At 37.4% G+C, this 17,156-nt stretch overlaps 1 protein-coding gene across 5 annotated transcripts in view; it reads left to right on the top strand.

Moving 5' to 3' along the window:
- Nucleotides 1-954: 954 nt before the first annotated feature.
- The window catches only part of UPF2 (UPF2 regulator of nonsense mediated mRNA decay), a 109,070-nt gene continuing 92,868 nt past the window's right edge, over nucleotides 955-17,156 (top strand). For 4 of the 5 annotated variants that reach the window (XM_078075143.1, XM_078075140.1, XM_078075142.1 and 1 more), the window contains exons 1-3: nucleotides 955-1,072; nucleotides 6,401-6,780; nucleotides 9,998-10,777. In XM_078075143.1, coding sequence (XP_077931269.1) covers nucleotides 6,419-6,780; nucleotides 9,998-10,777 — 1,142 coding nt within the window. In that variant the 5' untranslated portion in view covers nucleotides 955-1,072; nucleotides 6,401-6,418. Of the gene's footprint in view, nucleotides 1,073-1,234; nucleotides 1,388-6,400; nucleotides 6,781-9,997; nucleotides 10,778-17,156 lie in introns of those variants that run through there. The other variant, XM_078075141.1, reaches the window with a different exon arrangement.

Genomic DNA, 17,156 nt, shown 5'->3' with positions numbered 1-17,156 from the left:
TTTAAAAAGTTGACTTGGTTTCGCAATCGGAAGAAATGACAAGACTAGGCAACTTTTTAAACCAGTGATTACATTCAGTAATTCAGGGAGGTCATTCCATTTTAATTTTTTTTTAAATTTGTTTGCTACGACAGGGTACGAGAAAAACCTTTCTTTTCTTCACTCTGGGTTGTTTTTATGTCGAACAACTAAAAAAGTGCTTCTGGAAATTCCCCCACGGGACTTTCGTAGTCTTTCTAGGGCACTCTTTAAATCTAGACTCATTCCTAACCAACTTCTACTTTTCCCACCAGCCATATTCTTTAGCTTCTCCAGTTTTCAACTTCGTAAATCTTCAACCTCACCCCTCAAATTAGCCCAATCAAACTTTCCCTTCTTAGACCTCGCCCTTACGTTCGCTCCAGGAAACTCCCCTGATAATCACGTGACCAAACTTGTCCTTAACGGCGCTCCGTAATTCTCCTACTGTTCCACCGCCCTTCCTTACCTCCTGTTAGCTCCGCCCCACCCCATTCTAGCTCCCCCCTCCAATTCCCCCAAGTGCCTGCGCCTGCGCATCTCCAATTCAGGCGCTTTCCCTTTCCTGGCGACCAATCCACTTCCTGCCTTCGGTCCTTGGAACACTCCTCCCCTCTGCTGGGGACCTGACTTGAGGTACTGGTTGTGGCTGCCCCATTCATTGCCTGTCTGAAAAACTCGCTCTTCTCATCTGGTGGACAATTTGAGCCAGCCTGTATGTGTGTCGCACCTGTCTGCGCCTTTGCTCGCGATCCGTCACTCCATGGTTAAGCTAAGGGCATCGATATGCCGGGGGAAGGGAGACCCGGACAGTTTTCGATCAGGCATACGTCCGAACAGCTTTTTCCTTTCCTCCTCCCTCCGCCCCGCCCCCACGGGCAGCCCGGCCGCGCTGGTGAGTGGCGGGCGGGAGGGCCGGCGGGCGGAGGGAGGAGGGAGAGCTGAGGGAAGGCGGGCCCTCGGCTGCGAGATAGGTGGGGGGAGGGGAGGGGAGAGCCCGAGCGCTGGAGTTGGTGCTGGGAAACCCGGGGCTAATGTTGACAACAGGCTCGAGGTGAGTCCCGGGGAACCTCCTTCCCCTCCGCTCCAACGATCGGGAGGGAGCGGGGCTGGGGGGCACCGGCCTGGACTCCTACTCCCCGAGGGACCCAAGAGCCGACTCCGCACCCCAGCGCTCCGGGGGCGGCGAGCAGTAGACGGACCGCAGCTCCGGCGTCGTCCTCCTCAGACCCCTCTCCCGGAGGCTCCCATCAACGCGGGCGCCCCCGGCCCGAGGCACACCTGAGGGGCGGTCGAGCGGGTGTCTGCCCCACATGCCCGGGCTGGGCCTCGGGGCTGAAGGCGGGCAGCCTGCTGTGGCGGGGTGAAGGTGTTTGGGGGTGTGGAGTAGAGCGAGGGGAGGTTGGGGAAAGCTCTTCGGGAGCCGGGAGGAAAGCGAGGGCGAGGAAGTGGGGAGGGTGCGTGTGTGGGAGGATGTGGAGTAGGGAGACCAGCCGGAGAGTCTCGGTCTCGGGTGGTGAGGGAGTGTGGGGTGAGAAGTTAGGGTTGGGGCAAGGATGGTCCGCGAAGGTGACCGAGGGTACCCGTAGGAAGGGGAGTTGTGGCGGGGAAGCGTGTGGGGTATGGGAATGTGCAGCAGGAGCAGGGGTTTGTGGGAGATGTGTGTGGAGGGGAAGGGGTTTCGGTGTTTGGGAATGGTGGGCAGGGCTTATTTGGTTTACTTCTTTTTAGTCACACAGGCTGAGGGTTCTTCGCTCTGCCTTCATCCCAGGGCTCCTAGTATTTACTCTCGTTGGTACTTTTGAACTGAGGAGATCATCACAGGGTATTTGGTCGTCAGGTTGGCCCGGCAGAGCCAGCTTACGGGTTTGGGGGTACACACTGAACCGGACCATCAGCTCTCCTGCTTTTTTAGAACCTGTATGTAATGATGCATCAGACCAAAGTAAAACTATCACTCACCCTTATCATTTATCGTAGTTTTTAGGTGTTTATAAAAATTGTACGACTCATCAAGAAAACCAGTTTTGAACTCTGGTGAAATTTGTAAAAACTTTGCATGAGTCCTTGATATTAAGGACTTTTTATAAAGCCACAGACTGGGAGATAAAGCCCCTGTATGGTTCTGCCCTTAGGACATTTTGAATAACACAGAATTAAAAGGTAAAACAGCATTGTCTTCCTCTGGAGTATTTTCAGAGCATTCTGATTGTGATTTCATACATTGTCCATATGGTACTTTGCTAAAGGACTATCTTTAAAAGGGAAACACCCTTACTCTGCACTCTGTCCTCTGGTACACTCTATTGGTACCTGTTTTGCTAATAAAGTAGTTTAACTTTCTTTTGGACATTCAGAGTATATTTAGAAAACCAAATAAAATATACAGCCCAAGGGCCAGGGCACTACTTGGGAAGCTAGGAGGGTGGTTTTAAAACGGCTTCCTTTTAAGGATTGGCTGTAATTGTATTCAGTAATTTGTAAGAACTAATGATATTCCAATAAAAAGATCACTAATATTTATCTTGATTATTTTGAGATGAAATCTATTTAAAATTTTAGTTTTTACTTGAAAAAGTTTTTGAAATAGTTCAGATAAAATATTTGGCTGTTTATTAAAGCATGGACTATCAAAATATTTTAAAGAAATTTTAGCATTTCACTAAATACAGTTTAATTGACAGTACAAATGCATATGGATCCAAATTAGGTTGTTTGTATATTTTGTTTGGCTTTTAAAATCTTTTTTTTTTTTAAGATTTTATTTATTTATTTGAGAGAGAGAATGAGAGACAGAGAGCATGAGAGGGAGGAGGGTCAGAGGGAGAAGCAGACTCCCTGCGGAGCAGGGAGCCTGATGCGGGATTCAATCCCGGTACTCCAGGATCATGACCTGAGCCGAAGGCAGTCGCTTAACCAACTGAGCCACCCAGGCGCCCTGGCTTTTAAAAATCTTAAGTCAGGGTATATAGTGGAGAAGAGAAGTGGACAGTGAACCTTGACCCAGCCATTAAACTAGTGTAATTGGGCAGGTCACTCCTCTGCTGCCCTGTCATTGTAAAAATTGAGAATTGGAGTAAAGTCTAGTAGTCCTAATTCTAAAAAAACTCATCTTCCAATGAACTTTTCAGTGTTCTGTGTGAAAGAATAAACATTTATTGAATGCCTTCTTGATACTACCTTCTATGTTAGTAGATTAAGAATTCTGTAGGAGAGGTAGCAGTACCTCCATTTTATCAATGAATAGACTCAGAAGTTAAGTTGCCCAGTTCCCATAGCTAGCAGGTTGCAGAGTTGGGATGCCAACGACTTCAAAGCCTATATTGTTTTCACATGTTGCATTGCTGGTCTTTAAATGAGCCTTTACATATCTCATATTTTTTGTTCCCTGAAATTTAGATTGAAGTGTACTTTGGGTATGTTTTTAATACAAGGATGAAGTGATTCAAAGACTATATCAGTACCAAGATTTAAGGGTCTTATTGAGAATCTGTTTTTTTATGTTTTAGAGCAGGATCAATTCATGAGTGCCTACTACAGTTTGATATAGTAGGCACTTAAACATTTATTGAATAAATGAATGTAGAGTCACAAAAGTTTAGGAGACTCTGTTAAGCTGATCCTTTATGAATTTGTAAGATTCCAAGTGAATTTAATGTTTTAATAGAACTTAAAATTAGCTTCATAAATGAGACATTACTTGTAAGTTTTTAGGCCATTCTTCTTATTGTCTGTAGTTCCTTGTATCATTGAAGTGTCGCTTGTTGATAAACTTCACTTCAGAAAATACCAGCTCTCTATATAAAGAGTATTATTTTTTTGTGCATAATGACAAATATCCCTAAGTAAGATTGTATTGTTACGTTAGGAATTATCTTATCCCTGTATGTTTTAGCTAGTGTCTGCCAAAAGTTAAAAAAGTGATATAAAAACTGCTTAGCCATTATCAGGAACTCTTTCTATTCAGATACGGAATTCTATGATTTGTCAGTATCTATGATGAAGTCTTCCACCTCACAGTTTGGTACTCTCAAGGTTCTTAATAACTTTAGTTGAGAGTATGGGTTCAAATTCCAGCTCTGTCACCAGCTGTGGAGGCCTTGGTCAAGTTACTTGGTCAAGTCTCAGTTTACTCATTTATAAAATAGGGAAAATAATACCCATCTCATAAAGATTTTAGTATTAGATGAGATAATGTATGTAAGATGTTTACTGTGGGGCCAGTGAGTGGTAGCTATGAGGATTTTCTTTTAAAAGTTTGCTTGCTTTAGGGCATGGTTTTTTCACATTAAAGTTGGGTATTTGAAGCTGCTACGCTTCCCAGATAACATAAATGTTAACACTGCCTTGCCATGCAAATAAGTAGTTATGCCCTTTCATGTTTTAATGATTGATTAAACAGGATTAGCAGCTTTTTTTCTTGAGTTCCACCATTGAGGTTAACTGAAGCCTTTGGGTGTCATTGTTAAAATAAATGCGTAGATTGTAGGGGTGCCTGGGTGGCTCAGTCGGTTAAGTGGTTAAGTGTCTGCCTTCTTAAGTGTCCGCCTTCGGCTCAGGTCTTGATCCCAGGGTCCTGGGATAAAGCCCTGCAACGGGCTCCCTGCTCAGCGGGAAGCCTGCTTCTCCCTCTCCTCCCTGCTCATTCTCTCTCTCTCTCTCTCTCTCTCTCTCTCTCGCTATCTTTGTCTTTCTCTCTTAAATAAATAAATAAAATCTTAAAAAAAAATAAAATAAATGCATAGAATGTGAACCTGGAGGAGAATCAGAGTAAAAGAGAAAAGGAGAAAGGAAGAGGTGGTTGAGAAGATAGAGTGTTGCTTGTGCCTCCAAAAATTACTTAAAGTGCTTCTATTGGCCTAGGTTTTCTTTCTGTGATAACATTTTATTGGAGTGCTGACATAAATGCATTGTGTTTATAAAATATTTATTATTGCAAATGTTTTGTTTGCTACTCTAGTTTTTATTGCTGTAACTTAAAATCTATATTTGAAAATTATTAAGAATACTGTGTATATTTTTAGCTTTTAATAACAAAATTAGGAAGTTTAAATAATTTAATTCTGTATTTCTTAAATAGAAAGTATTTTGATTTTCTCATATACAACTTTCAGATGATTTAGGACTTAAAACATGAAGCACTGCCCATAAAAGAAATTCTATTAGAACACTAGTTCTAAGAGAGTTTTATTTTTAGGAAAGAAAAAATGCTGAATTTTGCTGGGAAATACAGTTTTTTGTTCCACAGTTTATTTCCAATTAACTGTATAGAGCCTGTACTATAGACCAGTGTTATCCAGTAGAACTTTCTGTGATAATTAAAATATTCTCTATCTGCACTGTCTGTTGTGGTAGCCACTAGTCTTTTGGAATTGAGCACTTGAAATATGGGTAGTGACTGAAGAACAAAATTTCAAACTCTTTTTAATTAATTTTCATTTAAGTAGCCTCATGTGGCTAGTGCAGTGTTTTTCAGCTGGTGGTAATTTTGTCCTCAAGCAGCATTTGGCAATGTCTGGAGTAGTTTTTGGTTGTCAAAACTGGGGAGATACTGCTGGCACCTCCTTAATAGAGAAGGCAGGGATGCTGTTAAACGTATAATGCACAAAATAGTGTTACTACCCCCCCCAAAACCCCCAAAGAATTATCTTGCCCGAAATAGTAATAGTGCAAGGCTGAGAAGTCCTGAGCTGGTTGCTACTGTATTGGCAAATATAGACAGAATATACAAATTTTGTAATCATCATTATGTTTATTTATAGATTAATTTTGACTAATACTAATGAAAAGATTAAAAATCTAGTATAGTTTGAGATAGTTGATGGTTTCTGTATTCGCAAGTTTGATAAGGTTAGAATGATAATGTGAAATCCATCTTCTGTTGTCTATTTTGTTAGTTCATTTATAGGAGGCAAGAGCTCGTTTATGTTCCAACTTAAAAACTTCTGTTCCATGTTGTGTGAAATATGTCACCAGCATCTCCTAACGGATGTGAAATGTTGGGATTAAAACCGATTGAAAATATTCTCAGATACATACTGAAGTATTTATGATTGAATGTTACATTTTGTAGTTGATAATGGTTGAATTTGGGCAGTGAGTATATGGAGGTGGTTATATTGTGCTCTCTACTTTTGTTTATGTTTCAGTTTTTCCTTAGTGAAAAGTAAAAAAGTACTTAGGTGAGGCATAACTAATAATGATAGAATGTGGAATGTGACCAAGAAATTATTTTATCACAGAAATAGTGTTTATTTTGCATGCATTTAATCTTCCACAACAATTGCATTAATATGTTCTGTTTAAAAAACAGTGTCACATTACTAAAAGTCACTGCATTTACAATACTGCAAAGAATACTGACATTCTTTTACTCTTACAGATTGTTCTGGGTAACATAATGCCAGCTGAGCGTAAAAAGCCAGCAAGTATGGAAGAAAAAGAAACTTTACTAAACAACAAGGAAAAAGACTGCGGTGAAAGGCGGCCAGTGAGCAGCAGGGAGAAACCAAAAGATGAGATCAAGCTTACTGCCAAGAAGGAGGTTATTAAGGTCCCTGAAGATAAAAAGAAGAAACTGGAAGAAGATAAGAGAAAAAAAGAAGACAAGGAACGAAAGAAAAAAGAAGAAGAAAAGGTGAAGGCAGAGGAAGAATTAAAGAAAAAAGAGGAAGAAGAAAAAAAGAAACATGAGGAGGAAGAGAAAAAGAAGCAAGAAGAGCAGGCAAAACGTCAGCAAGAAGAAGAAGCTGCCCAGTTGAAGTAAGAACATTTATTTTATTATTGATGTGAAGGAATGGGAAGATTGTAATGTTAGGAAAGCAATGATTATTTGGAATCAGACCTCTGGGGTGCACTTCAACGAGAGTATCTTCAGTTACTCGTTCTGTTACATTTTCAGTGACTAGAGGCATGCTTATGATGCTTTAATTACTCATTTTAAATAATTGTAATTAAATTCATAAATAAATAATAAAGTTATCTTTAATACGTATTTTTTTAGGTGTAGGGTAATCTGGATTGTTTTTGATTTTTTTAAAAAGCTTTTTTTTTTTCATGGTGTCGGTCTTAAGTTGAAAGTCTTTAGTTCTTAATGGCTGTTATTTGCTGAATTCTTATTATGTGCTAGGCAATACAAAACGTATCAGCACATATCCTAAAGGCAGTCCTAATAATCCTCATTTGACAGATTAATAAAATGAAGTTTGAAGAGGTTACAATAAACAGTGGAGTGGCTGGGTTTTTTGAACCTAGCCAACTTTAAAAATTTGTCCTTAAAAAGAATTCCATAATGCCTCCCATTCTTATTTTCATCTAAATCTATTTTTAGGGGTGCCTGGGTGGCTCAGTCGGTTAAGCGTCTGCATTTGGCTCAGGTCATGGTCCCAGGGTCCTGGGATCGAGCCCCATGTCTGGCTTCCTGCTCAGCAGGGTGTCTGCTTCTCCCTCTGTTCCTCCCCCTGTTCATGCTTGTGATCATGCACAGGCGTGTGCCCTCTCTCTTTCTGAAATAAAATCTTTAATTTTTTTTTTTTTTTTTTTAAGATTTTATTTATTTATTTGAGAGAGAGAATGAGAGACAGAGAGCACGAGAGGGAAGAGGGTCAGAGGGAGAAGCAGACCCCCCGCTGAGCAGGGAGCCCGATGTGGGACTCGATCCCGGGACTCCAGGATCATGACCTGAGCCGAAGGCAGTCGCTTAACCAACTGAGCCACCCAGGCGCCCTGAAATAAAATCTTTAAAAAAGAAAGAACATAAATATATTTTTAACCTTGTAAATCTATATAAGTAGTATAATGACTTGGCGAAAAACAAGGTAGTCCTCAGGAAATCTACTAGGATGTAGCACGAGTGACAACTGTTGAGTAGCATGGGCTCTTCTCTCCATATATGTGTGATTTAAAAAACTTTGCAAACATGAATTTTCATGGATCTCTAGAACAGCTCAAGCACCTACTCTCCTACCAAAGTTCTTTAGCCCTTCTATTTTTAGAGAGGTACCGGAGCCTTAGGTATGGAAGGCAATAGTAGAGGCCAGTTTGGGAATATTCAGAGCCATACTCTTGAGAGTTTCTTGCTTATATTTTACTTTCTAAAAAAATTCACAAGGAGCTGTGGACCACACAGAAGGAGGCAGGTACAAAGTGAGATTGCTGTTAAATGTGAATGTAAAAAGAACACTGGATTTTAAGACTTATGAAAAAAAGAACGTAATGTATTTCACTGATTATTTTATATTAATTACATGTTGAAATTAAACTTTTAAATTTATTGTGCTAAAAATGTATTCAAATTAATTTTAAAATATTCACAAGGATATTCAATTTCACTGTTACTTTTGTTCCTCCCTCTACCCTAGTACAGAAAGAACAAAAAAAAAAACCAAACCACAAACAAACAAACAAAAACCCAAACCATCAGACTCCCAACTTATTGGGAAAAATTCAAACATAATGCAAAAAACAGAAAAGAATAACGAACCAGTCCTTCCAAGCCCCCCACCGCCCTATCTACCCCACTTTTTTCCCCTGGAGTACTTTAAAGCCTCATTATTTCAATGGTAAATATTTCATTTATGTATCTTAAACTGTTTTTATTGCAGATGAAAATGGACTTATTTAATGCATATACATAATGAGTTATTCTTTCTTAAAGTGTGCTCTCACTGCTAATCCTTTATTTGTGTGTGGCTGGGAGACTTCCAAGGGATATTCACATGTCCGTGTTCCCTGTTAACTTATTATGGCTTTTAGTTGAAAAATCATAGAAGGGTAGCTCAGGGATGGTTATCTCTGAAAGATGAAAATCTGCTTTTTAGAAATTTATATTTTAAAGTTACGTATTTTGGTATCTCAGAAGCCTCAAAGTCAAGATTGTCCCTACCTTCCTGCTCCTGCTCAAGTTATTTTACTACTTTTGCAATTTAAACATGTTCCATCTTTTTTTTTTTAAAGTTCAGCCCCCCAGAATACATTTATTTATTTATTTATTTAGTTAGTTAGTTAGTTAGTTAGTTAGTTAACCCTTATTTTTGTACATATATAAGTTTTTCTTTCTTTAAAATTTTGGGAGGCACTTTCTTCATGTTTCATCTTTTAATTTTTTTTTTTTTTCAGGGTAAACTGTTAGCCTTTTATTAAAGGAGTTTTATCTTACAGTTATCTTCTAGTTCCTTTTCAGATTTTCTTAATTACACTTGAATTTTAAGACCCAAACTGAGAAAGGTACTTTATTAGAGGTTTGGTTAAACCTGAAGTATGGAAAAGTTGTACTTAAATAGCAAAACATTTTTAATGCATTCTTTTTATAAACATTGTTCTTTAAAGTATTCTTTGTGGACATTTTTTTTTTTTTCTATATTCTCAATGCTTTTATCTGTTTTAGGTCTTATATCCTTCCCAGGCATATTATTTTATATTTTTCATATTACGCATTATGTGTTTAATCCATTTACTTTTGCAGCTTTATTGAGGTAGAATTGACAAAAGTGTTTTATTCATTTAGTTTGCTAGTTGACAGAATGATTTTTGCTCTAGTTATTCAGAATCATCCACTCTGCCACATTTGGTATTTTCAGTATACCGGGTTTTCATTATCTTAAGTCATTAATAAAATGTCTTTAGAAGTTGGAAAAGGGGTGCCTGGCTGGCTCGGTCGGTATAGCGTGCAACTTTTCATCTCAGGGTTGTGAGTTCGAGTCCCATCTGGGTGCAGAGATCGCTTAAAAACAAAATCTTAAAGTAAGGGTACCTGGATGGCTCAGTCGGTTAAGTGTCTGACTCTTGATCAGGTCTTGATCACAGGTCATGAGTTGAAAAAAATATTTAAAAAAAAGTAGGAAAAGGTTTTTTGCTTGTTTCATTTCTTTGGGATGCTGATGCTTATATGATTATGTTTTCATTGTCTTTCTTATGAAATTTGACAGTGATTCTTCAAAATATACAAGGTATTTTATTTACTTGTTTGTTTTTTATATAGAGAGAAAGAGGAATCCCTTCAGCTTCATCAGGAAGCCTGGGAACGACATCAGTTAAGGAAGGAACTTCGTAGCAAAAACCAAAATGCTCCAGACAGCCGGCCAGAGGAAAATTTCTTTAGCCGCCTAGACTCAAGTTTGAAGAAAAATACTGCTTTTGTCAAGAAACTAAAAACTATTACAGAACAACAGAGAGACTCCTTGTCCCATGATTTTAATGGCCTAAATTTAAGCAAATACATTGCAGAAGCTGTAGCTTCTATTGTGGAAGCAAAGCTAAAAATATCTGATGTGAACTGTGCTGTGCACTTGTGCTCTCTCTTTCACCAGCGTTATGCGGACTTTGCTCCATCACTTCTTCAGGTTTGGAAAAAACATTTTGAAGCGAGGAAAGAAGAGAAAACCCCTAACATTACCAAGTTAAGAACTGATTTGCGTTTCATTGCAGAATTGACAATAGTTGGGATTTTCACTGACAAGGAAGGTCTTTCCTTAATCTATGAACAGCTAAAAAATATTATTAATGCTGATCGGGAATCCCATACTCATGTTTCCGTGGTGATTAGTTTTTGTCGACATTGCGGAGATGATATTGCTGGACTTGTGCCACGGAAAGTGAAGAGTGCTGCAGAGAAGTTTAATTTGAGTTTTCCTCCTAGTGAGATAATTAGTCCAGAGAAACAACAACCTTTCCAGAATCTTTTAAAAGAATACTTTACATCTTTGACCAAACACCTGAAAAGGGACCACAGGGAGCTTCAGAATACTGAGAGACAAAACAGGTGATTTTCAAATATTTCTCAGAATTGAGAATTTATTTTGGAGCTCATACTTAAAAATTTTTAAAGTCTTCATGCCACTGAAAGAACTTAAGGAAAAGGGCTCATTGCAGGTGATTTCTTAACATTTCCAGGAGAATTTCAAAGTACCAGTCTAAGTACTCATGTTTAAATGGGAGTCTATGATAGATTTTGTTTCTGAATTTAAAAGACAACTGGCAAGTATATGGTGATTTTTACTTTGTGGATGTGTTTTCTTCCTGTGATTTAAAAAACTCCGTAATGTTGAGGGATAAATTTTCTTTTTCTGTCACTTTAACTTACCTGCTATTATTTTTGTGTGTTTTGTTGTGCCCACTCTATAACAGGTTTGCTTTCATTGTTTTGTATCTTAATTTATTGATGTCACTGTTGATACTTGTTCTTCTTAGAAAATGAGTCATTATCAGTGGTGTTTTAGATCAGAAATGAGGAAAATAGTGCAACAAATTAGATGTGAAAAAAATTTCTTAAATGCTACTGTGTAAAGTGCATTAACAGGAGTCTTTCTCCTGGGACCATCCATTTAAAGTTTCAAGGAATAATGTGGAATAATGTATGTGCCTGTGGTAATTAGTGAAGGTATCTGATTGAGGGGCCACCTTTGATTGTTCCAAGATACTGCTGTGTAGCCTGTGTACCTAGGAGGCATCAACAAGTTAGAAGTTGATGTAGTTGGTGGGCAGTAGGTCAACTTTTATGGAGGGTGGATTTGGAGGAGGGCTGAGGGAGTACAGAAAGGAGGCAGCAGCAGTAGCGTTTGGCTGAGTACCTTGCACCTCTTTAAAATGCATGGTTAAGAGTCTGAAATTGCTGTTTTTCAAGAATTATGGGAGGGTATGGATTTCCATAAACCTGTTGGTTTAATCAGAAGGTGATTGACTTAACTAGAAGCGAAGACTGTAGCAGTGTGGTTAGCTTTATGTCAGGATAGGTCCACAGACTTTATGACTAAACCATGATGGTTGAGGGTCACTGAAGACGTGAGAGTTGAAGATGGCAGTGGTGTTCCTCAGGGTTTCTTTTTTTATTTTTGAAAACAAAGATCTTTGTGGTTTTGAATAGTGAGGACTGTTTTAAACTTTGAATAGGCAACTTCAGGGTGTATTTATATAGTCAATAATGAGTTTAAGCAGAAAACAGTGGCCCTCTATTAATAATTCTCACATATTTAAGGTTTCATAATTACGACTTACATAGTGTTTTGTCATTTTCCTAGTCTTTTTCTTTTTCCCATATGTTCTACTTAATACCTCACGGCTGATTTTGTAGTATGCTTTGATTACTTTTTATCAGTTACTTTAGGGGTTTTGTGTGTGTTTACTTCTGATTGGCCTCACAGAAGCTTAGAGGGTAGAGTCTACAATGACTTAATCCGATCCCCTTTCCAGTGCAGGAGTCCATTTTACAGATTATCTGACAGATAAAGTATTCTTTCTTTGAAAGTGCCCTTCCAATGTTGGCACACCTACTTACTAGGAATTCAAGCTGAAATTTAACTCCCCATAAAATGGTTCCCTTCGATTTACATTTTTCTGGTACCAATGGAATAAAGCTGCTTAAAGTGGGGGGTCCATGAACTGTTTACCTATTCATAATGAATTAAGTATAGGAACAGACTAAGCATTTAGACATCTTTTATAGCAATTTTCTATAGTCCTGGTATTGTTACTGTGTTTTATAAAAGTGTTTGCAGTGATTAGGAAAAAAAAATAATTCCTTTACCACAGATAGTTTGAGAAACACTGACATGGGACATGTCTCCTCTTTCATACCCATGATAATATCTCAAATATTTGCAAACTGCCAGGATGTTTCCTTTTCATCTTCTCAAGGCTAAACACCTCCTGTTCCTTCAGTTTGTTCCATGATTTCCACGTGACTATCCTTAGGACATTCGTTTTGGATGCATTTTTTCCTGCCTGTAACCTCAAATTCCATTACTTTTTATAGCTGCCTTGTCGTTCTTTTGACTGTGAGCTTATATATACCTAAAGATTAATTTCTCAAATGAACTGCTGCCAAACCAGTTCTTCACCTTGAACTAGTGGAAATCATCTCTTAAACCTGAATGCAGACTTACCTCTTTTAACTTTATTTAGATGTTTTTGGCATATTACTTTATCCTAATGATAATTTTGAACATTGATTATGTTATTATCTGCTGTATGTATCATTATGTACTTATCTGCTGGTCACATTCAGTTTTGATAAGCAGACCTGTTCTTTAATATTATTCAAGTCACCATGAAAATTTTGAATGGGATGTAGTGTTAAGAGCATGGTTTTGTGGCCTTTACCTAGAAACTTTTACTCATTTAAATACAGAGCTGTTGGGGCGCCTGGGTGGCTTCAGTCGTTAAGCGTCTGCCTTTGGCTCAGGTCATGGTCCCAGGGTCCTGGGATGAGCCCTACGTCAGGCTCCCTGCTCAGCGGGAAGCCTGCTTCCCCCTCTCCCACTCCCCCTGCTTGTGCTCCCTCTCTCGCTGTGTCTCTCTCTGTCAAATAAATAAATAAAATCTTAAAAAAAAAAAAAAATCCAGAACTGTTAACCTGTGGTTATTAGAGGAGGTTATTTACCTAGTATAAATTGATCTTAGCATTGTAGCAGTCATTTTATCATGGGATATTGTCTACACCGATGTAATAATTTGGGAGATGGGAAAATTTTTTTTTTTTTTAAGATTTTATTCATTTATTTGAGAGAGAGAGAGTGAGAGCACAAGTCAGGAGACGGAGAGGGAGAAGCAGGCTCTCTGCTGAGCAGGGAGCCTAATGCAGGGCTCGATCCCAGGACCCTGGGATCATGACCTGAGCCGAAGGCAGCCGCTTAACTGACTGAGCCACTCAGGCGCCCTGGGAGATGGGAAAATCTTAATCACAATATAGAAAATAATTGGCATATGGCTTAATAAATAACGCATACCTTAGGATAGCTTCAAATTGAGCAGCCTCTATAGTGTAGATTTGAATACCTGACTGACCAAGAAGACATGAGGATTAGTGCAGAGTCCCTTGGCCTGGTATTAGTACATTACAATGTACTGTTAAAATGACCAGTTGCCCAAAGTTTACCCCTCCCAGTCATTATCCAGTAGGTGTTTTGAGATTATTCTGCATCATGGGAATAATTGTGGACAATAGTTTTTCCCAGTAAGGTTTCTCTTAGGCAGGGAAATGCTGGAAATCTAAGTGCCAAGCTAGCAGATATTTAAGACTCATGTAGTTAAATTACTTTAAGCCTTTATACAATATCTTAATAATGACAGTTTAAAAAAAAAACCCAAATACATTATATTTTCAGTCTATGAATCCTAAATGCTTTGGGTCATTTTAATTAGCTTGGGAGATGGCACTATTCATAGAGGTTGTGAAGTCTTCGTCTATACTCATTAAAGTCTATACTTAAGATTTCTTTCAACCAATTTATAAAAATAGAATAATAAAATCTCTGGTATTTTCTAAAAGACACTAATGAATGAATGAAGACAGTGACTGCATAACACTTGTTGAGTCTTAGTTAGCTGTTCTTTTCTCATGTTACCTGGGCTGATACTACAGGTATTCTAATACTAGCTATCTATAACTAGTTCTGTTTCAAAGCCCCTGAGAGAGTTATAATTATAATGAATTCTTATAAATTTGACCTTATAAGCTTTTTGTACGTCAAAGAATTTTTAAAATATATTTTGGTTAAGTGATTGATCCTGGGGAGTTATAATTAATATTTAAACATTTGAAAATAACCAGTAACATCGTCCAGTTTAGAGTTAATAGCTTTACTTGGTAGGTTTTGCTTTTTATAATGTTCAGTGGTCTTACTTTATACTTAAAATGCTTTGTGCTGTGAGATATTTTTCTCAGTGAGGTAATATGACCTATTTTTTGGCATTTAATAAGAATTGAAGAAATGATTTAATTTTTATTAGATATAATTTAATTATATAACAGTTTGTTTCTTGCAGTAGTGAAATCATGAATTCATATATTAAGTCAATTCTTACTTGAATAATTTTGAAGTGTCTTCATTCCTTTCTTTCTCCCTAACTGGTGGGAATGGTGGTAAAAGTTTCTTTTTTCAGTACTGGTGAATTAGGACCTTATGATTGCATGTTTAGACAGCACTAAGTGATTTGATTGAAAGTATAGAAAAAAAATACAAGCAGAATGTAGGCTTTCCCTGTTTATAAAATCAGAGATTTCTTTCATTACTGCAAATTCATGAGATATTACTTTGCCATTGTTGAAATTTAAAAGCACATTAATGTAAAATTAAGTAGTGTTGCTTTTACCTTCCACTTCCCTTCCAGGTAAGTTGTACCTTGCCTTTACAGGTGGAATGTTTGATAAATTGTATAGTATTTAAGCACTATTAAGATGTTCTGTCACTGTACTTTAGACTCAACGAGGCTTTAACAATTTTGTAAGTACTCTAAAATTGTTCCATCTTTCCTGAAATTATCTCTCATTCAATGACTTTGACAGTTATTTAATAAATATTTGATTGAGTACAGTTATGGTTACTATGCTGTAGTGTGTTTTCACACAAGATTATAAGACATCCATAACCAAATTCTAAAATGAAACCAAAAGAAAATTTAATTCGCTTGAAAATTTGACAAATTGCTAAAAGAGATAAAAAGTAAAACCTAGTAGTTTTTCATGGGTCTGCTTCATGATTATTTTTTCAAGATTTTGGCCATGTGTTCTATGTTATTTTGCGTGACTGTATAAGGTCAAAGCTAAGATAGATTCTGTGTTCTTGCCAAAATTTTTTTTCTTTTTAATTTGGCTAATAGAAGATCAAATAATATTTGGCATTGAAGTTCTTGCCTTTTTTACAGTAGGCTGTGGCATGTTTTTTTCCTCATTAAAATAACTTGTACATTGATCAGGTGCATCAAATGTATGATCTTAATTGATCCTCATAGTACCCTTGAAAGAAATACCTCTGTTTTGAAGGTGATCAGATCTAGGGATTAAAGAGCTTGCCCATTGTGTCTTATATAGCAAGTGACAGATCCAGTTCTTTCATACCTCTTCATACTGTATTTTTCACAATGTCCGTATTACTCATCTTCCATCTGCATTTAGTATTTGTACTTGATTTTAAGGTGTGTAGTAAATACAGTAGCCACTTAGTGCTTACCAAGTCAGATGCAAACAGAAGGACCCGAAAGAATATAAAATAAACACCCCAGTGTGAGAAGGCTTGCCTTTGATATATGTATTTGAGAGACATTCTAATTTCAGTATAAGGTACCAAGTGGATAATTTTAATTTGGGAGGCAGTATAGTCCACTAGTTGTGAGCATAGACTCTGGAGCCAGGCTACTTGGGTTCAAATCTTAAATCTGTTATTTACTCAGTTCTGTGATTCTTGGCAAGTTATCTCATATCTCTGTGCTTCAGTTTTCTCTTCTGTAAAATGGAGTAACAGTAGCACTCTACCTCTGAGATAAATGTGAACGATGCAGTGAATTCACGTGTAAAAGCACTTTTAAAAACAGTATCTGGCTCATTGTAAGTAGTAAATGTGAGTTTATTATTTGTACTATATTTCCTGCTTAATCCTTCAGAAAGACTTGATGAGAATTTCTCCTGTGCCTTTTCATGGTTTTGAAAATGTGTATTTTTAAAATAATGCGAAATAACAGTAAATAATATACAAAATAAAAGAGCAAGAGTGTCAAGCAATAAGACAAATTGAAAAAAGGGAAAGAAAACAAAAATATGTCTTTTAATACTAGAATTTTTTGAGCATTTATGACTTTTCTTATGAGATAGAATGCTCGATTCAAGAATAGACTATTTGATATTTTCTGTCAGTTTTACAATATTGAATCAGTAATATAAAAAACACTAGAAATCAAAGATGGATATACCTTAGGATTGCTTCCAGACAGTGATAGCTCATCATCCGGTGAAGGAGGTCTACTATCTTGTATTTTTATTATAATGAATAAGATTTGGAATTAACTTTGTTTTCGTTGCTTTTTATATCTCTAAAATGCTGCCAGTAACTCCCTCTTTTACAGTGATGTCATGAGAGGGAATGTACTCATTTATAATACATTTAACAATGATACTGATTCAGTGAACTCTAATTATGACAGGGATTGGCAAACTATGGCCCACAGGCCAGATAGACCCACCACTATTTTTTATACAGCTGGTGAGCTAAGAATAAGAATGGTTTTAACTTTTTTGGATGGTTGGAAAAAAATCAGAAGAGTAATATTTTGTGAAATACTAAAATTATATGAGTTCAAATTTCAGTATCCATAAATAAAGTTTTATTGGAACATAGTCATGCTCATTTGTTTATGTATTATCTGTGGCT

Source organism: Halichoerus grypus, chromosome 6, assembly GCF_964656455.1.
Source record: "Halichoerus grypus chromosome 6, mHalGry1.hap1.1, whole genome shotgun sequence".
NCBI lineage: Eukaryota > Metazoa > Chordata > Mammalia > Carnivora > Phocidae > Halichoerus > Halichoerus grypus.
The sequence above is the reverse complement of the archived record's forward strand: the minus strand, read 5'-3'. Positions and strand labels throughout refer to the sequence as shown.